Source organism: Ovis canadensis, chromosome 14 (genome assembly GCF_042477335.2).
Source record: "Ovis canadensis isolate MfBH-ARS-UI-01 breed Bighorn chromosome 14, ARS-UI_OviCan_v2, whole genome shotgun sequence".
In the NCBI taxonomy this organism is placed as follows: Eukaryota; Metazoa; Chordata; class Mammalia; order Artiodactyla; family Bovidae; genus Ovis; species Ovis canadensis.
Window position 1 is genome coordinate 18,624,087 of NC_091258.1, and position 23,465 is coordinate 18,647,551.

At 47.3% G+C, this 23,465-nt stretch overlaps 1 protein-coding gene across 9 annotated transcripts in view; it reads left to right on the plus strand.

Annotated features, from left to right (window-relative positions):
- The window catches only part of WWOX (WW domain containing oxidoreductase), a 914,788-nt gene that overhangs the window by 222,302 nt on the left and 669,021 nt on the right, over window positions 1-23,465 (plus strand). For all 9 annotated transcript variants that reach the window (XR_011248523.1, XM_069549633.1, XM_069549639.1 and 6 more), the window contains exon 6: window positions 8,886-8,974. Coding sequence is in view for 8 of the 9 variants with exons in the window: in XM_069549633.1 (XP_069405734.1) it covers window positions 8,886-8,974 (89 nt within the window). In the remaining variant the exon portion in view is untranslated. The remainder of the gene's footprint in view (window positions 1-8,885; window positions 8,975-23,465) is intronic.

Consider the following 23,465-nt stretch of genomic DNA (forward strand, 5'->3'; position numbering starts at 1 on the left):
TTTAAGTAAAAAGTTCACAAAGCTAGTGAAGGCTGTGGAGGACTGAGACATCCAAAGAGGATCAGTCTTTTTTTTTTTTTTTAATAAATTTTCAATTGGATTAAAAATTTTTTATTTGTTTTTTTTTGGTTGTGCTGTGTAATATATGAGGTATTAGTTCCCTGACCAGGGATCAAACCCATCCCCCTGTATCTGAGCTCAGAGCTTTAACCACTGTATGACCAGAGAAGCCCCAGATCAATTTTTAATAAATGTTTGAACACTCTTCTACTGGGTAAACGTACTGGTTGAAAAGAATATGGGTGGAGTTCTGTTTAGGTGTATTCTATCATGTGTTAATTGTGAAAAACCAGATTATGGAATAGAATAACACATATACTATGATACAGTGTCTATATAAATCCGTTCTGGCCCAGTGTTTTTTATACATGTAGAAACTGTATCCTGGAAGGGTTTGCCTCAAACTGTCACTCTGTTTATCTTGGGGCAGCAGGATTCCAGATACTTTCACTTGATACATTATCCACTTCTGTATTATTTGTGCTCTGCTCAGTGAACCAGTTTTATTTTTATAAATAAGGATAAATTTAAATTGTTGAAGCCCACTTGGGGTGAATCAAGTCCCTCTCCCCAAACCAACACATGCAGCCTTGGCACCATTGCCATCTGGGACTCGCTGTGGGATGTTTGTCAGCGTCCCTGGGCTCTACCCCCGAGATACCAGAGCAGCCCTCCCCCAGAAACGTGTCCAGACCTCACCGGGTGTCCCCTGGGGCTGGCGTGTCCGTGGTGAGAACCCCCAAGGCAGATGCTGTCCTGGTGGTGCGTGTTTCTCTCCATCTTGAGCATCATAATGAAGATCGTCTCTGTCCATCTGAGCATCTCTCACACTTCACGGGTCCTTCAGGTGGGATTCAGAAGCCTTTTAACCAGAGCAGACAGATCTTGTTTCTCTTTCTCTGTAGTCAATGAAACTAACTGCCGTTGACCTGTCACCAGATAGTCAACAGACCCCACATCTCTCTGTGAGTTTTTTTCCTATTAAAAAAAAAAAAATTCTTTAATTGGAGGAAATTTCTCTTCAGTGTTGTGTTCGTTTCCGCTGTACAGCCGCACAGTTTGGCCCCAGTTATGTGTATGTCCCCTCCCTCTGGAGCCACCCTCCCCTCCCCAGCCCCGACTCTCATGACCACGCATGAGTGGTCATCCCAGAGCGCCAGGCTGGGCTTCCCGTGCTGAATAGCACCTTGTCACCAGCCGTCTATTTCACGCATGATGCTGTGTATAGGTGTCGATGCCCCTGTCTCCATTTGTCTGTATACCTATCTGAATCTTGGGGTGCGGGACACTGGATTTATTTTATCAGCAACTTCTGCAAAGAAGGGGCTTCAGATGCTTATCAAGTTTCATTAAGAACCTACATATTAAAATATTCAAAATATATAGGCTGTTCCTGTTGAGGATATAATTATGCAGTGGATTAGCTGATGTCCAGTCTGTTGCCTTTGAGCACGCCGTGGATGTTTCCAGTACTTACATAAGACACAGGGCCTGTTTATTAAAGAGTCTTCAACTGTGTATAAAACTCGAACAGTCAAAAGTAATGGTGTCTGCTGAAGGATTCTTTATCATATGAATTTACCTTTAGTCATCTATTATTTATTTCAGCTATTTTATATGCCATTATAATAAATATTATGACAGAGAAAGCTTTTACGCTTCAACTTATTGTACTACTCTCCACTTGCCTGCAATCCTTCAGCAAAATGTAACCATGCTTTACCTATAGTTAACGTAAATCATCACTTACATTAGGATGAAAAATTCACTATGAAAAAAAGCTCTTTCTTCAATAGCCAGGCATAAATGCCCGATCATGTCGGCTGCCAAACCCCCGTGCCATTTGCCATCCTCTTAAACTGTTTTTAAGCTGCAAAGTGAATGCATAGCATAGAGGGAAATTGGAAGGTTTTTGAATAATTTTCCCTCTCTTGTTAGTTTCTGGCAAGATAAGCACTTTTTTTATCCAGAGTGCAAAATACTGCCAATTACTGTCTAAGCATCTTTAATAGTTTTTCTTTACGTGGTGCATAAGTCATACACCAAATTAAATAAGCCGTTATCCGGTACAGTTTCTCCTTGAATCAGCCTCACAATCACCTATAGATACTGGAACAGTTATTTTATAAATTGAGTTCCAGCAACCCAAGGCAGAAATTTTGACCTCTGTGTAATGAAAATCATTGTCATGATTTTCTCATTAGGCATGTTTATCACTGTAGTTTGGAGGGAGGGTGGACTTCAGTGGGGGGCACATTTGTGGAATCTCAGGAGTGAAGGTTCCTGCTTGATGGTTGATCTGAAGGTCAGGGCTTGAAGGAAAACCCAGGGCTTTGCTAAGGGTCGTTTCTGGTTTGGCTCCCTATTTTGTAAATTGGACTCTTCTGTAAGAGCGTTTTCCTGGTGAAAGGCGCAGAGGTGTACAAATTGATACAGGTATGGAGAGCCATGAAAGAGACTCTTAAGCTCTGCCATCTCCTTGGGTAGAAATGCTGTTTCAGTAAGAGCACTTACCAGAACATCCTTTTGTTAAGAAAATATTCATTTGTTGACATTTTGGCTGTGCTGGGTCTTGGTTGAAGCATGCAGGGTCTTCGATCTTCATTGCAGCACTCATGATCTTTAGTTGCGATGTGTGAGCGTTAGTTGTAGTCTGCAAAGTTGGGCATGTGGAATCTAGTTCCCAGACCCGGGATCGAACCCAGGCCCCCTGCGTTGGGAGAGTGCAGCCTTAGCCACTGGACCACCAGGTCAGTCCCCGATCAGGGCATCCTTTTTATCTTTAGGCTTGTTCAAGGTTGGGCAGACTCCCATTTAGCTCGCTCATGATGCTGATTTGGGTTGCTCTGAGATGTACAAGAGCTGAAAGGAGATGCAAATCCCTATCTGCTCCTGCATTTCCCAGCAAAGAGGCTGACACCCACAGCCACAAAAACATCACTTTCATAAGACTGGAGAAACGATCGATATGAGGTCCCACATAGGATTCTGACGGATTACGGAACCAGTGTAGTTAGGTCTGTATTGTAGTTCAGTGAATAATGTCATGTCAGTAACATGCTCATCAGCGCTGTCTCCTGCTGCTGTAAATGTGACAACTCCTATTTAAGGTTTCGGAACATAAAATCAGGACCAGGCATATGTAAAGTGGAAGGGCGAGAGGCATCAGCATAATGCAATTAAGGCCCATTGGATTAGAATTTGCAGGGTGCCATTAGCAATAAGCTCTGAATGTACATTATTGCCTTGGTTACATTTTCTCCTTCACTACTAGGCTTCTCTTATAAATTCTAAGTGTATGAAATAAATATGATGTAAAATAAACACAAACAAGAATATATAGAGGACATTAATTTCTTGATAGCTTCTCAGTGTCAGGCATTGAAGAGTACGAGAACGGGGCTAGAGCCAGTAGTGACAACCCAGCGAAGACATGAGTGTTGGAACCAGTCGAGTCTCAGTTCGAAACCTGAATCAGTGTCTAGGCTGTGCCACTTTAAACTGTAAAAACCTCTGTTTTCTAGGCTGTGAAATGGGGGAAATGATAGATACTTCAAAAGACTTTTCCTGTGACTCTTCAATGAAAAATAAATGCCAAACATATCATGTGGTGTGCTCGGTCACTCGGTCATGCCCAGCACTTTGCGACCCTGTGGACTGTAGCCTGCTTAAGTAAATTTTGTGACTGCAATTGGTAATATGCCTTATGGTTGAAAAACAAAGAATCGGTGTCCTCTTCTAACAGTGGTGTTACAAATGATAATAATCGTTATTTCTGTGCCTCGTGCCTCATATGCGCCATACCTCCCCTTTGCCCTAACCATTTACGGCAGACGCCCATTTCAGCATGAATGCTGCGGCCCGGAGCAGCCACGCCGCTCTTGCGGCCACACAGCCAGTGCTGCTGTCGGGCCGGACTGCGGCTGCTCCCGCTCAGCCCGACTCTGCCGTCCCCTGTGGATGTTCCACACGGCCCCCACGTGGTTCCTGTGGTTCCAGGCAGTGTCACGCCTGAGTCACACTTGGCCAATTATAGTCATGCAATGGTATGAGAGAACAGTCTTGCGTAACGACAGCAAGAACCCCCTTGATTCTGCGCTTGTAGACCCTTGAACCACTAAGACAGGTTTTGGGAACTTAGCAAAGAACAACCCAGGAAGGCTCATTCTACCGAGAGTGTCAGTGGGCTGGTGTCCCCGACTTGCAGGAAAGTGGAGGGAAAATATGTGGGCTGCTGCACTCCTCTGTCTTTTGGCTGAACCTGGGGGTGGCTGGGAGCAGGTTTAGGTCTCAGCTTCTCAGACGCTGCCGGCTGCTTCCACACCTGTGCATTCCTGCTTTAAAATGATGGGTGCCAGCATCTGTTGATGGAACTTAAGGGAAGTTTGCACTCCTCTTTTCCCTGAGATGATAAACTTGTGTACAGTGGTGTGGCTAAAGAAAAGAGTATGGATTTGGGGAAGGGTTGGATAGGCGTTTTATAGCATTTAAAGATTCAGAGTTTAGTAGGAAGTTGTCTGTGTCAGCCAAAGCTAGGTGGGGGGCTCATTGGCTGGTTGGCTGGATCAATGGGTAGATGGGTAGAGAGGAGGGGAGGGGGGAGGGGCATAGGGAAAGCCAACAGTTAATAGTGGGGTGGTGGCATTGTAGATACTTTCTGTCCGTATCCATCTGTCTTTTCTAAATGTTTCTATGACTACTGAAATTGTGAAGCAGGAGGTGGCCTGAAATGAGCCTGGAGAGTAGAGAGGGCAAAATCATGGACTGTGCGTTGGTGGTGCTGATATTCACTGTGTGCATGTTTGCATTTCTCTTCTTGCTGGGCATGTGGAGGGCTGCACCTTTTCAAAGCTAGGCACAGCCGCAGAACGTGCTCTGCCAACAAAGTGTTAGCAGAAGCAACCCCTGGCACCACGGGGTGGCAGCCCATGGCATTCAGTGTGCAGCCAGATTCTCTTCCCCGCCCTGTGGAGGCTGGCGCTGTTACAGAGGATGGGAACGCCCCGGCCTCCACCTGCCTGGGCCCCTGGCCATTACAGTGACAGGGGCCCCCCTGACCTGAGGCATGAACAAGTCATAGTGCTTGGTTCTCTTATGACATTGAGGGGTTTGGGGGCTCCTTCCTTGTTGAAGTTCGTCTTGACTGATACAGAGGCACTTGTGTGAGCCACACAGTAAGGGATCCAGGTCATACCTTGTTGGCCATTCCAAGCTACAAAAATGTTTTAAGCTACAAGTGTGTGTGTGTTGCAAATCTAGAGCCCAGAGACTGGCCAGATAGAGTCTGAACTTTTCACGTCCTGGATGGCATATGCTGATTTAACATCTTAGTTGAAAATCTCAGTGGTTCTTTAGTGGTGATTGAAGAGTTCTGTATGTTGAAAGTGGTGATAGTTCTATGAATTTCTGCACGTGATAAAAATGTCATAGAATTATACGCATAGATATTTCAAATAAAAGAAAACGAGTGCATCCCCAAACTGGTGAAATCCAAGTAACATCTGGAGTCTAATGAATTACTTTGTGACAATGTCGATTTTCTGGTTTTGATGATGTGCTTCTTGGATAAGTCGTCCCCTCTGGGGGATGCGGGGAGATGGGTATGTGAGCATTTTTGGGTACTGTGTTTGCCACTTCTTGCGAGTCTATAATTCCTTCCAAATTAAAGTCAACAACAACAACAGCAGAAATGAGTTATACCAAGAAAGCGGATTGTGGTCAGTCCCAAATTCATAGACTCAGCAGGAAAGCTCACATTGGCAGATGGGGCCTCTTGCTTTCACCTAGCAATCAGCAGTTTATCCCTCAGAAATGCTCTCTGCTTGCAATCCGTCAGCCCTTGCCTTCTCATTTGGAGCATGTCCCACGATAAAAACATTTCTATCGCGTTGTGAAGTTTGTTAGACGACCAGAAGAGCAACCCCCCCGCAACACACACACACGTCAGCACATTTGTGTACCCTCCCTCTGAAAGCTGTGTCTCCCTTTTCGGGGCTTAACTAAACTACGCACGCGGTCCCTCTGCGTTTCTCAGGGTCAGCAGCAGAAAGAGGAAGCCTGATTCCGAGGGCAGGGGGGTCACCTGAGTAGTTGGGTGTGGGCTTGAGTCACTGTCCCCAGGAGCCCGGTAACCCACCGCCTGTGGATTAGTCTGTTGAACTGCTTGATGGCTTGTGACCCCTCGTTCCCCCTGGATACGTTCGTTCTGATTTTGTTCTCATTGGTGGTGGCAGCCCTGTGTTTTATCTTCCAGCGAGGGGCGAGGTGGTGGGGGCGGGGGGCGGTACCAAAAGACAGCTCACCACGTGCAAACCGCACATTAGAAGAACACGTTGGCCGGCTTGGCCATGCCATCGCTTTCATTGAAAGTTTTGCTTTGGGGTTACCATCTGGGAATGTTCTCCCTGTTTTATGCGGGAAAAATGTACATGCATTCTTTTCTAATATGTAGCCAGCACATTCCTTGGGGATTTCCATCAGGGACTCAGCTGAGAGGAGCGATGTCTGTCCTTACCACCCCTCCCTTAATAGGAGAAATATCCCGTTTTCCTCTTGCGATCCTTTCAAAGCTCTGTAAGATTCTGCATTGGTGACTAGTGTCGTGCTCTGCGCCAGGGGCGGCTGGGGCCTGAGGAGCAGGATGAGGGTGAAAGGCCATTTGAGTTGCCACGTCTGAATGTCAGAACCGGTAGTTGAGCATTCGGGAGGCATAAGAATCTATGGGGAAGGAAAGCTAGCCATTTTGACAGACGTCCCGCTCCGAAGACTTGAGCCACAGGAAAACATCCATCACGCAGACGGAAAGTGGGGACGGGGGGGTGGGAGTGCGGTTTGCTGCCCATCTGGAGTCCTGAGCCCTCTGTACAGGGTACAGCATCACTCGGGTGCAGCCCCTTCTCCTGGTGGCAGCTTACCTTCATATGGGATGAGGGCTGTGGCCTTGCCTTACTGTGAACCCTCCAGCTTTAATATTCCCTGATCTCAGGAAGCTCTAATGAAACCCACATGTTGGCACTCTCCTCTTTTCCTGGATCAGGTTAGATGCTTCTCCTTCTTCCAGAATCTGCAGGTGTGTGCAGCTGCTGTTACCTGAGGAATTTAAGATCTACTTCGGCCAACTTGCCTTTGCCAGACTGCTGGGGTTTAGGGAGGTCACTGAATTCCTTTCTATGGCCTTTCCTGAAAACTGGGCCCGGTTAGTGGCAGGACCTGGATCCTCCAGGGTCCAGCAGTGATCTGGTACGATGTGGTCTTCGGGGGGAAGCCTCACTTGCCGTGAACACAGTTTCACCCACCCTGTTGCCCTGTCGCCCTCCTGAACAACCATTTATTACACAGTGGCCTCGGGGAAAGAGCTTGTCACCACGGGCGTCTTCCCTCCTTCCGGTTAAAGTGATGAAACACCTTTTGTCTTCTAGGCAGGCTGTTAGGTGCTTTGCGCTTATTCTCACGACTCTGTGAGTAGATGATGAACATTCATCATTTACAAGTGAGGAAACTGAGGCTCAGAAAGGTTAGGTGGCCCAGAGTCTGTGCATCCCGGCTGCGTCGGCCTGGTGTTCACTGTCCAAGGCCTGGGACTTGGGTCGCGGTCCAGGACGTTGGTGGCCGAGGTGAACTGCTGCAGGCACACTAAGCGTCTCAGCACAGCCTGTGTGTCTGTCCAGGTGGAGGGTGCCCTCCACTGAGCCATGTGCACCCCCTTCAGAGCCTCCGAGCACATTGTGACTCTCACTAGTCTTACTTCAGCGTTGCAGTCTAGACAAGGATTCCGAGGCTCACCGCCTATCTTATGGGAATCCACTTACCTGATCAGGCAGGTAGCCTGGCCGTCTGTTCTGAGGAGAGAGACCGAAGAAGTCGTAGCGTTTCAGCCCACAGCAGAGTCCAGGCAGACTTAAAAATCGGGAGGGCCTGGTAAACACAGGGCCTGCTTGAAAGGCATGGTCTTTCTGGAACTGTGCCGGGGGCCGTGCAGTGGGACGGGGCGGCTTCAGTGACTGCTGCAGCGCTTGCGGTGTGGCTCCAGGAGGGAGTTTGGGCTTCAGTGTCAGACTGGCTTGAGGCCTCACCACCCACACTTCCTAGCTCTGTATTCAGTCTCTTATAAGATGCCACAGTGTAAAACAGGCCAAATACAAGGTAGCCTTCAGTTGCCCTGAGGGTACGATGATGCCTGTAAATCCCCACCCACCGTCACCCAAGGTCAGACATCAGGAGCATCATTACTGTCACGCGCGTGTGCCTCACACCCACAGAGTTCACAGGGTCTCTAAACCAGGGTGCTCGAACCTGGCTTGTCCGCGTTTCTAAAGCAGGGGCATGCAGGGGTGTCGGGCTCCGTTGGTATTACCGAGTTTTGCCTGCCTTTGTGCTTTCTGTCCATGCCTTGTGTTTCATTTTTGAGGCAGGCTTAGTGGAGTGGTTTCAGGGCCCAGATGGCAGCTTTTGAGATTCCCACGTGGCCTTTGATGTTCCTGCAGGAGGCGGGCTTCGTCCTCGTGTACCTCTGTCATTATAGTTAGGAGGCACTTTGAGAGGAGATACATGAGCCCCCGGACCCTGTGGATCCTGTTTCGGGCGCTGAGTCAAACAGTACAGGCCCTCAGCCTGGAGTTTTAGCAGAGTCCCAGCCTCCCATCCTCCCTAAACTTGGCAGTAAAAAGCCCCGTTCTTCTATTCATTCCGATGATTTATATTCTCCCTGGGCGTCTAATATTAAACAGGGGAATTCCGACATGTTCCATAACACATTTACTGTAACTTGATACCATGAACTAAACTTGCTGTTATTTATCATTTCTTTTTATTTTCTCTCATTCCAGCACAAAGCCAAGGTAGAAGCAATGACCCTGGACCTTGCTCTGCTCCGTAGCGTGCAGCATTTTGCTCAAGCGTTCAAGGCCAAGAATGTGTGAGTGTTCCAGCGGAGGGTTATAGATCATAATATCTCGCCATTGTAATGTCTTTATCAGATGAACACAGCCGGGAAGATGGAAGGCTATTGTGCCGTCTTGGCGTCCAAACAGGAGGCTCATTTATCCTGGCCCGGTCGAGGTGCACCGTATTTTTTTGACTCTGAGCCCTCCTCATTATGAGACGTGTCATCAATCTCATAACAGCCTCCCAGAAAACAAGAAAAAGATCCTACTAAGCATCAGTAAAAAGCAACCTCGTAAAAGGCAGCTGATTGCAGGCTGCATCCTGATCGCGGGCATCTTCAGGGCACCTCCCAGGATCGAGGAGAAATTCCATTTTCATTGCACTTAGGAAGAGGTCAGGTCAGCTCTGTAGTTCCACAAGGGGGCTGAACCTCAGAGCACGGGAAGAAGGTTTTACTGTTTAGCAAACCTGCGATGGTTTTACGTGGCGCGTGGACATGGTTCCAAAAGCGTGGGCTCACATCTGAGAACTTCTGTTTTTCCATTCTTTCTCAGACTTTTCAAAAATGCCTGACGGAGGGAGCCTTTGCTGAGGACTGGCAGGGTTTTTTTTTTTTTTGGCCATCCCTTACCAACTGCCTTTCCTAACAGAGAGCAAGCAGCTCTTAAAGCCAGAACTGCGGAAAGCGGTGGTGGTTAGCTTCCTTTTCATTACAATATTTTGTTTCCAAGTGTTTATTTTTACAGTTCCCTCTGATTTTTTTTTTTTTTAAGGGCAAGCAATACTGGTTTCTCATTTAACATAGAGGTTTAAATTTCTTTAACAAATCACTTCGTTTAATTTTTCTTTTCCAGTGAGTTGATTTAAACCCAAGGATTAAGTTAATAATAGTGCACGTGGTGCCAAGGGGAAAATAATTCCACAGTCGGCACCAGAGTCCCCGAGTTTGGAGCAGGCTGATCAGTGACAAGCGGTCTCAGGGTTGGCCTCCGTCGGGGTTGCTGGTTTTAACAGTTCTCTGCGGAGATGATGGATGGGAGGGGAGGTGTCTCAGACCAGATGTTCCGATGGCGTGATGTTGGCCCGACTCCTCAATGCTGTCCAGTGGCTAGTTCTTCTTTCTCCCTTCGTTTTCTCACTCATTCTTTTAGACCGTTGAGAAGTCTGTCCCCTAAAGCCCTTTCTGGAGCAAGCCTGAGTCCTTGAGACTGAAACGTCAAGTCAGAGTCTTTAGTGAGATCTGCACTCCCCGCTGCCCCCACCCCAGGGGCCTGCCCTGTGCTCCAGCGAATAGCTAGCTGGGCATTGTCCGCAGGCCAGCGGACCTAGGTGAGCCCCACTGTGTGCCCTTTTGGCAGGGATTGGTAGCTGCCAGCCCTCGCCAGAGCTTCCAGAGAACCTCACATCAAGACAGAGCTGTAGCTCTTTAAACATTTGCCCTTTCCTCCCTTCATGATTCATTTATCCGCTTGCATCTTCACTTAACACGCATTTAACACATGCCTCCAAAGCCCCAGGCTCTCTTCTCAGCTCTGGAAAGAGAGTGGTGGCTGGTGGAGGCCCACTTAAGCTCACCCAAGCCATTGTGTGAGTTGCCAGCAAGCAGGCAGTGTTTAACCTCTGGCAGCCTACTCCTCGACCTAGTATTTCTGCGGTTGTTTGGAAGAGAACAGCAATAATAATATCAACCGTAGCAGCAGTAACAGCTCATTTCTCGAGAGCTTGTTATGAGCCCCACACCCAGTACCCTTTGTGTGCTTTTCCTGACTTAATTCTCCAAGCAGCCTTCAGGGTAAGTGCTGTCATTATATCTATTACGCAGTTGAGGAAAATGAGACCAGAGAGGGTGAGTTATCCGAGGGCACGCGGCCAGCCAGCAGGGGCACTGAGGCCGGGCACGCCTGGGCAGCCCGCCTGCCGAGCCTCCTTGCTGCCCTTTCGTTCTCGATGGGCCAGAAAACGAGGTCCGAGACAGTGAGTGACTGTCGCAGGCTGCCTTAGCAGGTCGGTGGCAGAGGCAGCATTTCCGTCCCCTGTGACTCTCCCCCCGGCTTGCTCCCCGACACCAGGCCGCTCCCATGGGAGCTGAGACGCACCGCCGCTTCACTCTCCCTCCAGTCCTGGTGTCAGCGCTTGCAGGAAGGAGGTGCTTAGCTGAGCAGAGCCAACGGTTACATAAGAGGACTGCCTTCCAAGTCTTAATGGGACCATTCGTTTTTAACCATTAAGTAGTTCAGAAATCATCAAAGCCAACTGCCTTCTGTGATCACCAAGCCCAAACTCTTGGAGAAAAGTGGTCTCCCATTCTGCCCTAATTCTGGATTTTAGCAAATGAATTCTGAATTTCTGTACTCCTTGGTTCAGAAACAAAAGCAGTTTTCCTCTTAGCCAACCCTATGCCATGAACCTCCTTTCATCAGTCTCTTTAGGGTCCAATATTTTACATGGATTTAGACAAATCAGCATGAAAATCCCACACAACTTTCCCTTTGAAAGACCAGCAGGGCGAAGTCTTCCCCAGCCGGGCAGATGACAGTTCAGCCCTCACAGGTCTGTGGATTCTGAGAACTGTCAGAAAGGAGTTCAAGTGTCGGTGACTGAACTGCCAGAAAAACACGTGTCGCTCTCTTCCTATCTCCAGCTCCCATCTTTTGATGTTAAGATCTCCTTGTAAAACGTAATGGCAAACGAAGGAGAGGTTACCCATGCCGGACCCACTCCTTTCTGCGCCCTTGGACTGAGGAGAGGAAGAACCCATCCACTGAAATGCCGCGTGGACGCACGCACTTAGCAGTCTGTGCCGAGGCCCGTCTGCAGGCACGCCAGGAGTCCGCTCGGGCGCTTTTTGCCGTGTGCATCCCCTTGGTTCCTGCCCCAGCCCGGTGGTCTTGCCATGCCAGGGTGGGCAGCAGCGCATGTAGTGTGAGCCTGGAAAAGGTAGAAACGGGTGCCAATGTGAACCTCTTTGGAAGATGCAGCTCATGGTACGGATGAGCCAGTCTCCTTCCACCTTCCGCCAGGAGGGCATGTGGCTTCAGCCTCTCCTCGGATATTCTTATTTATGTTTTTTTTTCTGGGGGGTGGTGGCATGGGTTGGAGACTGAGCCTTTTCAGAATGAGCCCTGCTAACGGTGGTTATGCAAATCATCATTCCTCTCTGACATTTGTTTATTCCGTGCAAGGCAACACGCCCAGCGCTTATGCCCATGTTCTGTCTCTGATTCCTTACAGTCATCCCCAGGCATGACTCATCTTATCTCTGTTTGCAGTGGAAAGGCTCCAGCTTCTCACCGAGAGGCCAACTCTCTTTCCTGACTTTAGCAAGTGGCAGATCCCGAATTGGAACCCAGGTCTGTCTGAATCCACAGCGACCCCGCTTCTTGTTCCACCTCACCCTTCAGGCATTTTCTTCAGTGTGGATTTCTGGGTTGGTAGGAATTACTGAGGACCAAGTTGCTCAGAAGTTTAGGGGCCGAACACCATTCAAGGCAATGAGTATTCTATCCTCTCAGTTTACTTAAATCAGAAATCAAATGAGGTCAGTGCATCTTAGCCTGTATGTCTCCCTCCAGTTTCTAAATTTCTGTTTATTTAGTGCAGCGTATGTGTTTCAAGGGCAGGTGTGTCCTCTGGAGTTTTCTGTGGTCTGTGTTTCACTGACTGCACCCCGGTGGTCTCATTCAGCTGGTTCTTTTGTCTTCTCCTTTTCCTGTGAAATGGTAGCCAGTGCTAAAGGCTCGGTCAAGTTCCTGTTTAATTTTTATTTGGCAAGAATGCTCGGTAGGTGGTGGTGGTGTCTTCAAGCCAGTTTTCGTGAGGCTCTGCATGCCCCAACCGACCCATCCCTGCTCCCGCGCGGTCTGTCTGTCTGCCTGCTCCCCTTCGCCCACCATCCCTCCTGTCCCCCTCCACTCCTTCTTCTGGGTGGTCAGCCCAGGAGGCCTCAGAGCTCCCAGGGCACTTCTCCCCCACGTCAGTGGTGGTGGTGGTCAGCCAGTGTGTCTCAGGTCCAATTATTTTGGGGCATTACTGGAAAGTTCCAAACCAAAGCCTGTGGTGAGTCCCAGCCAAACTTGAGTTTTGCAGGATATTTTTGTTGAAACCGCAGTCCTGGAGAGCGGCCAGCCTCCATGCTTCTGCTGCCCGGCTGGTCAGGGCCTCCATCAGAATGTGAAGAGCTCGGACCCTTCCTGATGATCCCGACTGAGCATCAGGATTCTCTGTAGTGGGCTCTGAAGCCAGTAGGGCGTTGTTTGGGATACCTTTGCACAGTTTCATCCATCATACCAACTGCTTAATTTACTGAAAAGCATTCATTTTGAACAGGCCCTGTAACAACAGTTCAGGGGCTTTTAGACTTCTGTAGATATATATATATATGCATTTCCTTTATCAGATGCTGTTTTATGGTTTGAGTTCTGTATATTCCTAAAATAATGGACACCTGGATTCCAGTTTTGAAATTTGAAAACTTTCAGTGATGGCAGGTAATATAGGAAGTTTATTGCTTGGCTTTCAGCTACCAGTCAGCTCTAATAATACCATCTAAGGTCTTTGATTCATCTTAGAAGTTAATGGAAGTTGACCATAAGGTAATTTTAAAATAACACCTGCGGTTCTAAAGATTTCTAGAACTTTGTTTTGGTCGTGGATCTCTACTTTCTCTTTTCAGCTTTCTGTCTCTAGCAGAATTTAAGGAAATTAAGCTTTGTTTCACTTAAAAATACTTAAAATACTTTCACTTAAAAATACCTAAAATGCTTTCACTTAAAAATTGGATAGTGGTGTTTAAAGAAAAATTGAAAGAATACTTTTTCTGTTTCCTCTTTACTGTTTATACATTTGAGGGAGAAATCTTAACAAAGTTATTTATTTTGACTTTTTAGAACTTGAAAATTCAGGACTTTCAGAAAGTACTAATCCCAGATTTAATTTTCTTGGATTCTTATTTCCAATTTTGCTGTCTCCAGGCCTTCTACAGAAGTGGGTGGGCTATAAATTATAAATAAATCCCAAATTTGAGGGTTAAATTACCCTGCAAGACTAGTGTGTAAATTACAGCTTAATCTCTCTTCTTCTCTTCAGTTTGGTTTTAAGAGTAACGTTTTAGCCCATGTATCTCTGTTACTTTTTGCTCAACATGAGAAATCCATTTCTGGTTTGTGTAACAGAGTATCATGTTGCTTTGCTTTTCTGAATAGTTTGAAAAGTAAAAGAAAAACAGAGAGGCAGATTTTTTTTTTCAACTGTAATAAACTCTCTAAATCTAGATCTTAATTATGGTGTCTTATGAAACATTTTTCAAAGTCTACAGGTTGATTTTTCCCCATCCCCTACATTTTCCACCTTGAGGTATTAAAAAACCATACTGTGAAGCATTTAACATGTCTAGAAACATCAGAGAAGGCTTCCATCCACAGTAGATGTCTTGCCTTCTGAAGCTTAACTCTTTAGGCATCCAACGTTCTTACATAATTCTTTAAAACAATATTTGTAAAACAGATGGTGTTCTGTCATCCCTTATGAAACAAAAATACAGACACAGAGAGTGTAGTGCAGGGGTCAGTACGCTTTTCTGAAAAGGGCCGGAGAGGAAGCGCCTCGGATTTCTCGGGCGGTAAGGCCATCTGTGTCAGCGGCAGCCGTGGACAGGACTTACGTGGGTGACTGTGGCTGTGTCCCAGCAAAACTTCACTTCCAAGAGCAGAAAATGGGCTGGGTGTGTCCGAGGGCCCTGGTGAGCGCTGCTTTCCCTGTGGTGCAGTGGAAAGAACAGAGTTTTGGGGGAGTGACTGAGCTTCGGTTCAAACCCAAGCTCTGCTGTTTGCCAGCCGCGTAGCCGTGGGCTGAGCATTCTGGGCCTCGCTCTACAGGTGTGTGTCGAGCAGGTCCCCGCGCAGACCTGTCAGGCCTATTGAGAAGAGGAGGCCACGCATGAGGCACACAGGCACGCCTCAGTGCACTGTGCCCGTGGTTGGCACGGTGTGTGTGTGTTCCTGTCTTGATCCTTAAAATGACTCGAGAGTTTTCATGAATATATCCAGTATGATACAATGGAAATAAGATAGATTTCTGTCAAAACAGAAAAGGAGGATCAGAGTGGACTGGTCAGACGTGACTGTAGAGGAGTGCGGGTCTCATGAAGTCTTTGCAGCCGTTAATACAGTGGACCTGGGGACTTCCCTGGTAGCCCAGTGGCTAAGACTCCACTTCCCAGTGCAGGGGGCCCAGGTTTGATCCCTCATCAGGAAACTAGGTCCCGCATGCTGCAGCAAAGACCAAAGCTCCCTCGTGCCACAGCTAAGACTCGGTGCAGCCAATAAGTAAGTGTTTTTTAAAAACTGGGCCTGAAAATGAGCTTTGAGATCCCTCGCAGCCCAGGCTAGAAAGGACATGAGCTTCACGTTGCCCGTAAACTATATGCATGACCAGCCCTGAGCAGAAATACTGTTCCTGTACTGATGCTTCACTATCACAGAGTACTCAGGACTCTGCTGTGTACTCGTCCCCCTGGTCTTTGTTACTCTTCACAAAGCCACGGACTCGAGGGGGTACTTCCTAATTCTCTTTTGGAGCAAATGGGTAGACTGTCTCCTTTGCCGTTGCTGTTGTTGTTTCCCCTGGTTTTAGGCAGCTTTCCAGATGATTTGAGTGGCCTTAAGGGCAGCTTGCTTGAAATAAGTGAGAATTACAGTGGGCCACAGTAAAAATAATTAACCTCTGTATTGTGAGGCACCAAAGTACTCCATATGCCTCTTCTCCCCTCCTCTTTTGGCTTATTTTTAAAAGTTTTTCCCTTCATGTCATTAATTATTTAGTGTTTACAACAATGCCAGGAACTGGGCTAGACATTGAAATTAAACCGTTTGCCCTCTCACTTCTCCTGTGCCTATCACTCTTTTCAAATAGTCGTGAAGCTTAAGGATTTTTTTTTTTTAATAGCTTTGCGCCGTGCTGACTATCTCCAAAAACATATCCTTACTGAAGAAGAATGGTTGTTAAATTAATTAAGAGCCATTTTGCAATTAAATGTGTTAGGGAAAAAGTGAGCCTTTTTGCCATCATTAAAAGTCATCACTGCCAAGGAATACATGACAATGTGTTTGAATTAACCACAGCGATGTTTGCAAAATAAACAGTTTTGATTTCCCAACAGAATTCTAGGTTCAGCCATCACTATCATGTTTCTGGAAGTCAAAGTGATGTATGTTAATTGAAGACACGCAAAAAAACCTTCCCTTCCAGGAAGAATAAAAACCCTGCTTTGGAGAGTACATACAGTTACTCTGTGGTCTCCTCCTGCCTCACCCACCAGCCCACCAGACGCATAGCCAATGCATAGCCAATGTTAGGGCTTTAATACCAGCAAATAGTATGAACTTAGTTGCTGGTGTTCAGCATTGATTACTTAACGCGCTAGATCAGAGCATGAGTTGGCAAAGTTTTTCTATAAAGAATCAGATAAATAAATATTTATATAAATGAATAGCTATACCAATGTTTTTCCCTTCATGAACCAAATGGTCTCTGTAGCAGCCACTCAACAGTGTTGAGTGTCTCTTGAGTGTTGAGTGAAACCGCGGTAATGTGGAAGTAGCTACTGATAATGTGTAAATGATTGGGCAAGACCAGATTCCAATAAAACTTTATTTAGAAAGACAGGAAGTGGGTTGGATTTGGGATTTGGTCTGGGGGTTGTGGTTTGCTAACCTCTGGACTAGAATCCCCTTGTCCCTTGAAATGTAACTCATTTGAAAAGCATCTTTCCTCACTATGAGAGACACATTCCATTTTGGATTTTGTTAGGTTTGGTCCAGATAAAACAGTATATATGATATAAATCAGTATATATAGCCAGTGTTGTGGGCATGGTTCATTTCAGTTCTCTGCAGATAGCTCTCTGTGTTCCTTAGAGGCTGAAAGAAGAGATAAGAGTTTGAATAGAACAGTGTGCTGTGCTGAGTTGTGGAAATGCCACCATAAGGGAAAGCAGGTCAACTAAGACAAGCAAGTATTGTTAAAATAATGAAGACATCAAAGCCCTGCTTGGGACTTGGAACTCTAAAATGATGATAGAGATAGTAATCGCTAGTATTTATCACCTGTTTATTATGTGTCGTACACGGCTGAGCACTCCTCTGCCATCCCATTTTATCCTCACAAGGACTTCATGGGGTAGGTCAAAAATTGAAGAAGAAAGGCGTTGTCTTATGGTTCAGCCTAATGTGATGCTCAACCGCATTTCATCAAGAAGTCAGCAGGAAAGAGGTGAAAGATCTTGACCCAGCTCATGCCAGCTAGTAGATGGTGAGACTAGTGAAAGTGAAGTGAAGTTGCTCAGTCATGTCCGACTCTTTGCGACCCCATGGACTGTAGCCTACCAGGCTCCTCTCTCCATGGGATTCTCCAGGCAAGAGTGCTGGAGTGGGTTGCCATTGCCTTCTCTAGAGCTGAGTCCAAAATCTGCTCTGTTGCTGAGCTCCGCTTCGATAGTAGTTTGGAAAATCAGAAAGCTCTGTCTCATTCAGAAGTGCGTCATGTAGGACGTGGTGTCTCTGAAGGAATTTTGTCCTACCGGTAGGATGGGCGGCAACCCCTGCCTGCTGGGAAGGTGGTTAAGGTCACTTCAAGGTTGAAGGGGATGCACCTTCCAGCCAGTTTCCTATGATCGAGAGGAAATTGTGTTGCTGCAGTACGTGTAAAAGAGGTTGAACACCCCTCACGAGAAGAGAGGTTCATCCCCTCGATTAAGTGGTCAGGTGGTTTTTCTCCCAAATGCCTAGAAGGTGTCTGTCCCTGAAGTCTGTAAGCAGAAGTGGCAGCAGCTGTCTCTGCATTTACTCCAGGTGTCAGCGTTCGTTTCCCCTGGGCTCCTACCTGTTTTCCTAGTGACACTGATGTGGTAGACAGCGGGCGACCAGAGGGTCACTTTGCAATTCAGACATCTGAACTGCCGGAGTGGTCGCTCTCAAACACAAACCCAGCCCTGATCCTTTCCTGCAAGTAAGACCCTTGGGTGGCCCCTGGAGGCTGGTCCATCCTGCTGCCTCATTTATAGATCAGATCGCCCCAGCCCGGGGCCTCTGTGTTCTGCTTTGCCGGTGAGCTTCTAAGTTGTGTCCGACTCTTTGTGACCCCATGGCCTATAGCCTTCCAGGCTCCTCTGTCTATGGGATTTCCCAGGCAAGAATTCTGGAGTGGGTTGCCATTTCCTTCTCCAGGGGATCTTCCTGACCCAGGGATCGAACCCAGGTCTCCGGCATTGCAGGCAGATTCCTTACCACCGAGCCACCTGGGAAGCCAGGGGTGGTTACAGGTTCCGCCTCCTGACTCAGGGCCTGTGCCACTGCCTCCCGCCTGCCCTGCCCTGCTCGCTGGCGGATTGCCGCATTCTCTGTGGGGCCTCGCTTTCCCCTCCTCATAAGTCCACGCTGTCATTGGATCGATGAGTCACTTGTGGAGCATCGGGCGTGGAGTACTCTGGGGACGCTTTTTCCTGTATTGATTTCTCTTTGTTAGGCTGAGCCCCCGAGAAGCAGAGACCCTGGCTAATTGATCTTTGTCTTAGCTCGGAGGCCCTGTTCCACACCTCACTAACATGGTGGCCTTGGCACACTCCATCATCTCTCTGATCCTCAGTTTCTTCATCAGTAAAAGTGGAGGTGACGGGAGTGCCCTCGCGGGGTGGTTGAAAGGTTTGAATGACAAAGTGTTCGTGAAATGTGGTACCTGAGTACCTGGTAAAGATGCAATGCATTTCAGATCGTAACATCATTTTTGTTGTCAGCATCCTCCTCCTTTGCGAGTGTTAACCTTACTGCCATAGCGTAAGCTCCAGAAAGGAGAGGATGGATGGGTGGGTGGGCGAGGGTGAGGGAGGGAGGGAGGAAAGACAGGAAGGAGGGGAAGAAGTGCAGCCAGAAGTGGAAACTCACTGTTGCGCTGGTGACCTGAACTTTGATTTTAAGGCACCAGTTCTTAGCCGTTTGAAGGTCTTGCCTTGGTACCTCCTTGGGTGGTATGGAGGTTGTATGTTAGAACATCCTGGGAAACAAATTGTAAAGTAATTTTGCGTAATAGTTATTTCAGGTACAGAAAATACAACTGCCCTTCTAACCAGGTGTAGGCTTGAGCCACATGACCAAGCTGTTCTCAGACCCGTACAAGCATGGACACAGGAAACTCGTGATGTTAAGGTTAATGTCTGGTGCCTCTCGGAGAACTCTTGGATTATGTAAGACTCAGAAAAAAAACGTGTCACAGTGTCTGTGGTTGGTTTAAAATTGTATTTTCCAGCTTGGCTGGCGAATCCAGCTCGGTGTTCCTCCTGATACCTTCTGACCACGCCTGTTGGCACATTGGAATTCTCCTCTTACATAACTGACATGTTGGGAAGCTTTGTTTAAACCACACTGAAACTGCATTTTAATAACCAGGGACCGTCTTTCTCCCTTCTCCCTCCCACCCCCAGTAAATTGTTGAGAAGCTAGTTCTTGTCAGCCTAAAACCTTGAATATACGTTTGCGATACATCACCAGCGCTGCACTGTGGCGGCCACCTGAGAATCCCCGAGGAAGGTGATATTTTTAGTTGGTCCGCCTGTCGCTGCACTGTGCTCTTAATATTGTGAGTCACTGGTTTTCTTCACTTTGTGAGAAAGCCCTCAATATCTCGTCATCCCGAAAAATACACACGGAGCCTCTCAATTAGCGGCGAGTTCTTCAGTCTCCCTTCTAGGCTTCAAATGTTGTTACCGTCCAGTCACCGACTCATAATCAAACAGGTATTTGAGCTGACATTAAGGAGTAGTTGATAACCAGAAACTGAACGGAGAAGAAGGTGGTCTCAGAGGTACCGGTAGTGGGTACAAGAAGTGCGAGTCCACCGATGATAGAGGGTTGGGAGGTGGACCTTGGCCGAGTGTGTCTGGCTAAAAGCACAACAGTGCCTAGATGTCTCAGGTCAGCAGACTCCCCAAGAGCATGCCCCTGTGTTCCCAGAGTGGCTCTGTGTGGAACGAGGTGGAATCCGGTAATCCCCTTCATAGAGGTCAGAGTATTTAACCAGTCTTAAATTCTCATATGCTAGGTTGCTTCTATATGTTATCGCTGTTGGAACTCTGAAGCTTGCCTGCATGAGCTTCTTTTTGGATCTCTTGTTTTCTTAAGATCAGTTCTTGGAAGAGCAGCACCCAGGTCAAAGCACATGACTATCTTTGAATACCACTGGTTTGTGACATCAGGTTACCCTCCAGAAAAGTGACATGTAATTCTCATCTCTTGGTCAGACTGTAGGCAACGCCGTTAAGACCCAAAGTATTATTTGTAAAGCTTGCATCTATTTAATTGCAGTCAAAATGTTTTTAAATGTATAATATCTCTATTAGTCAGGGAAGTTCTTTTTTCAGTTGCTTTGTCCTGTCGCCTGAGCCCATCACAGCCACGGAGAGGAGAATCCACTTCTTGGTGGGTGATTGGCGTGGAAGCATTGTGTTGCGCTGGGTAGTGGGTGGGGGCTGAGCACTGGACTGTGGGTCAGGGGGTCCCCGCCTTTGCCTGGCCATCACTTCCTAGGTCAGTCTGTGTCTTGAGTGGTGGGGCCCTAGGCTCCTCTCTGAGTAGCTGAGCAGTGGGCGGGGGCTGAGCACTGGACTGGGGGTCAGGCGGGCCCCGCCTTTGCCTGGCCATCACTTCCTGAGTCAGTCTGTGTCTTGAGTGATGGGGCCCTCGGCTCCTCTTGAGTCTTTTCAGTAGCAGAACCACTGCTGCAGCCCGTGACTCTCCTAGTCTTTCTGGAACTTTTCTGACTTTGTTCTGATGCAGGAAGTAGGACCTGTGTGGTGCCTCCTCCCCTGTATAGGGGAAGACTTCACATTAATCTTAGCCAAGACCTCCCTATGACCTTTAAAGACCTGGGCACCAAAGAGATTTCAGTCCTGGGCTCCTCAGGCCCGTCTGCGCTCAGGTGTCTCAGACCAAGCTGACGTTCCTTTCCCGTCACCCTGTGGGCGGGTTTTCCAAGCTCAGAGGTGTGCTGCATCAGGTCCACTTCTGATTCCTTTAGAGCTCGTCCTCCCCTGTCCTGTTGGAAGCATGGGCTTGCTATTCAGTAGCCCCTGGGCCAGCCAGTGGCTTCCTGTCTTGCCTTTCACGGGGCATAGTTCTTGATGCAGTCACATTGGCCTTCTGTTTCGTTTTAACGTACTGCAGTCCACGGGGTCACAAAGAGTCGGACACGACTGAGCGACTGAACTCAACTCAGCTGTCTTTATGATTTTTTTTTTTTTTAGGCAGATGTTAAAGCTACTTCTTATTGCTATTTTGTGGGTCTTTCTTTTGGTATTCTATATAAATGTTATTTTATACAAGTTCTGTGGCCACCAAGATGGTGCATGCCTCTTGTAGAATATTAGGGGAAAAGAAGGATGAGCATAAAAAGAACATGAAAATTGTACGTTTTCCTGGCCCTCCATTAGTTTGTCTTTATTTCTTGAAATATTTTTCCCCGGGAGATTTTCAAGTACACACAAAAAGAGAAGAGGTAAGATGGACCTTCCCAAGTCTTTCACCATCTTCTGTAAATAATCAGCATACGGTTAGTTTTGTCAGTCTATAGCCCCTTCTTCCCAGATTAGTTTGATGCAAATCTGAGGTGACATAAACATCCATGAATACGCTGTGACTGCCCCTCTATTATCACCACTGTCCGTATTTTAGAATATTACCCTCTGGTTTTTTTTTTTAACTTCCAGTAGAATTATAGGCGTTCTATATGAGAAACATTAAACATGCATGTGTATAAATCTATATTTTAAATATTTTTGAAAAAATGTCTCATTCCCCAAGGTTTTCCATGGTCATTTAGTGGAAATAGTAAATTAGCAAAATAATACCTTAGGTTAGAGAAAGTATAGTGAATAATATGTCAAGGAATGAAACAGACTTTTTAAAAATTTCCACCTAATCTTTTAACAAATGGCTAAAATTCACATGGTGAGAAATAAATTCAACTTGACATGGTAAAATTCTAATAATAGGCTGAAATAATGTCACAGACTAAAACCACATAGCTTTGTGTAACCTAGCAGTTGTCTGAAAAAAAAAAACAAAACACCGCACCCTTATTTTCTCTGGACTGACTCTGTCTAGCTTGAGTCCCAGTTTCCATCCATGAGGGACTTGTAGGAAAGAGGTGGACGGGCTGGGGTCTGTGAACCGCAGCTGCCCCTACTGGGGGAGGAGGAAGAAGCCAGAGGTCACTTAAGTCACCCTGAGAACGTAGAACAGTCTTCTCAGAGCTCAGGGAGCTGGCTTTATTTTTAATTTATGTTTAATTTACACACTTCACGCTGCTTTGAAGTATACAGGCCAGTGGTTTTCAGTATATTCCCATTCGAAAAGAAACCTCTTCCCCGGACCGTTGAACGTCATTCCCCTTCCTTCCTCCTGCCCGACCCCCTCCAGCCTTTGACGGCCACTCCGCTGCCCGTCCCTCCCGCTTGGCCTGTTCTGCAGATTCGTATGAAGGAACCCCAGTGTGTTGTGTCCCATGACTGGCTCCTTCCAGTCAGTATGGATCAGTCTTGCGCCTTCACGGCTGAGTAGTGCTCCACCATATGGGGACACCACACTCCGTTCGTCGGTGGATGGCCCTTTGGGTTACGCCCACTTTCTGGCTGCTGTCCGTGATGTTGCTGTGAACCTTATTCTTCATTCTGAACTCCCCGCCCCCCCAGGAAGATCCTGTGATGCTCGGAGGCTGAAGGTGTCCGAAGGTAGGCTGGCGGGGACAGTGAGACCTCTCTTTGGGGAACAGAGTTCCTCCCAAGACCCTTTCTGAGCCCCTCTTGAATGCATGTCCCCTGGGGCATGCCCAGTGGTCTGGTAATCACTAAGGAACCAGGTCTCCTGGGGAGCAGTTTCCTAGAGCACACCTTCATGGCCAACAAGAGGCTGAGTGACCCTTGTCTGGTTTAAGAAGAGGGCGTTAGCACAGAGTGACAGGCCGAATCCAACTTGGGCTCAATTATTTCGTAAAGCTCTTTGTTGATTTGACCTCCCGCGACCCAGGGAATAATTCTAACCAATCAGAGCTGGCTCGCCTTTGGCACCAGAGTCCACTTGCTTTACAGCCGATGACAGAGGGGGCCACACAGCTACCCCGTCTGAATTAATCCTCGACTCTGGGCTGCTGGTGCTGTTCCCTGGCAAGGTTGTATTTCTTCATTAGCTGCTCCCAGGGCCCAGGGAGTCCCAGAGGGTGTCAGAGTACATTAATTTTTATCATAACATGGAATCTTTCAGGTCTGAATGGCAGCACATGGCTGTCAGGGGCGTTCTGCACTCTGTTACAGCTCCATATATCTCTAGGCAAAACAGAGGAAAGAGCCCTCATTGGCATGGAGATGTACAAAATGCATGAGGCGTTTTCATGGTTTGAGTGACTTGACCGCATGCTGCAGCACACTCCCCAGGTAATTTTTTCTTTTTTTCCTTTTGTCCATGTAAGCCCACCTCTGCCAC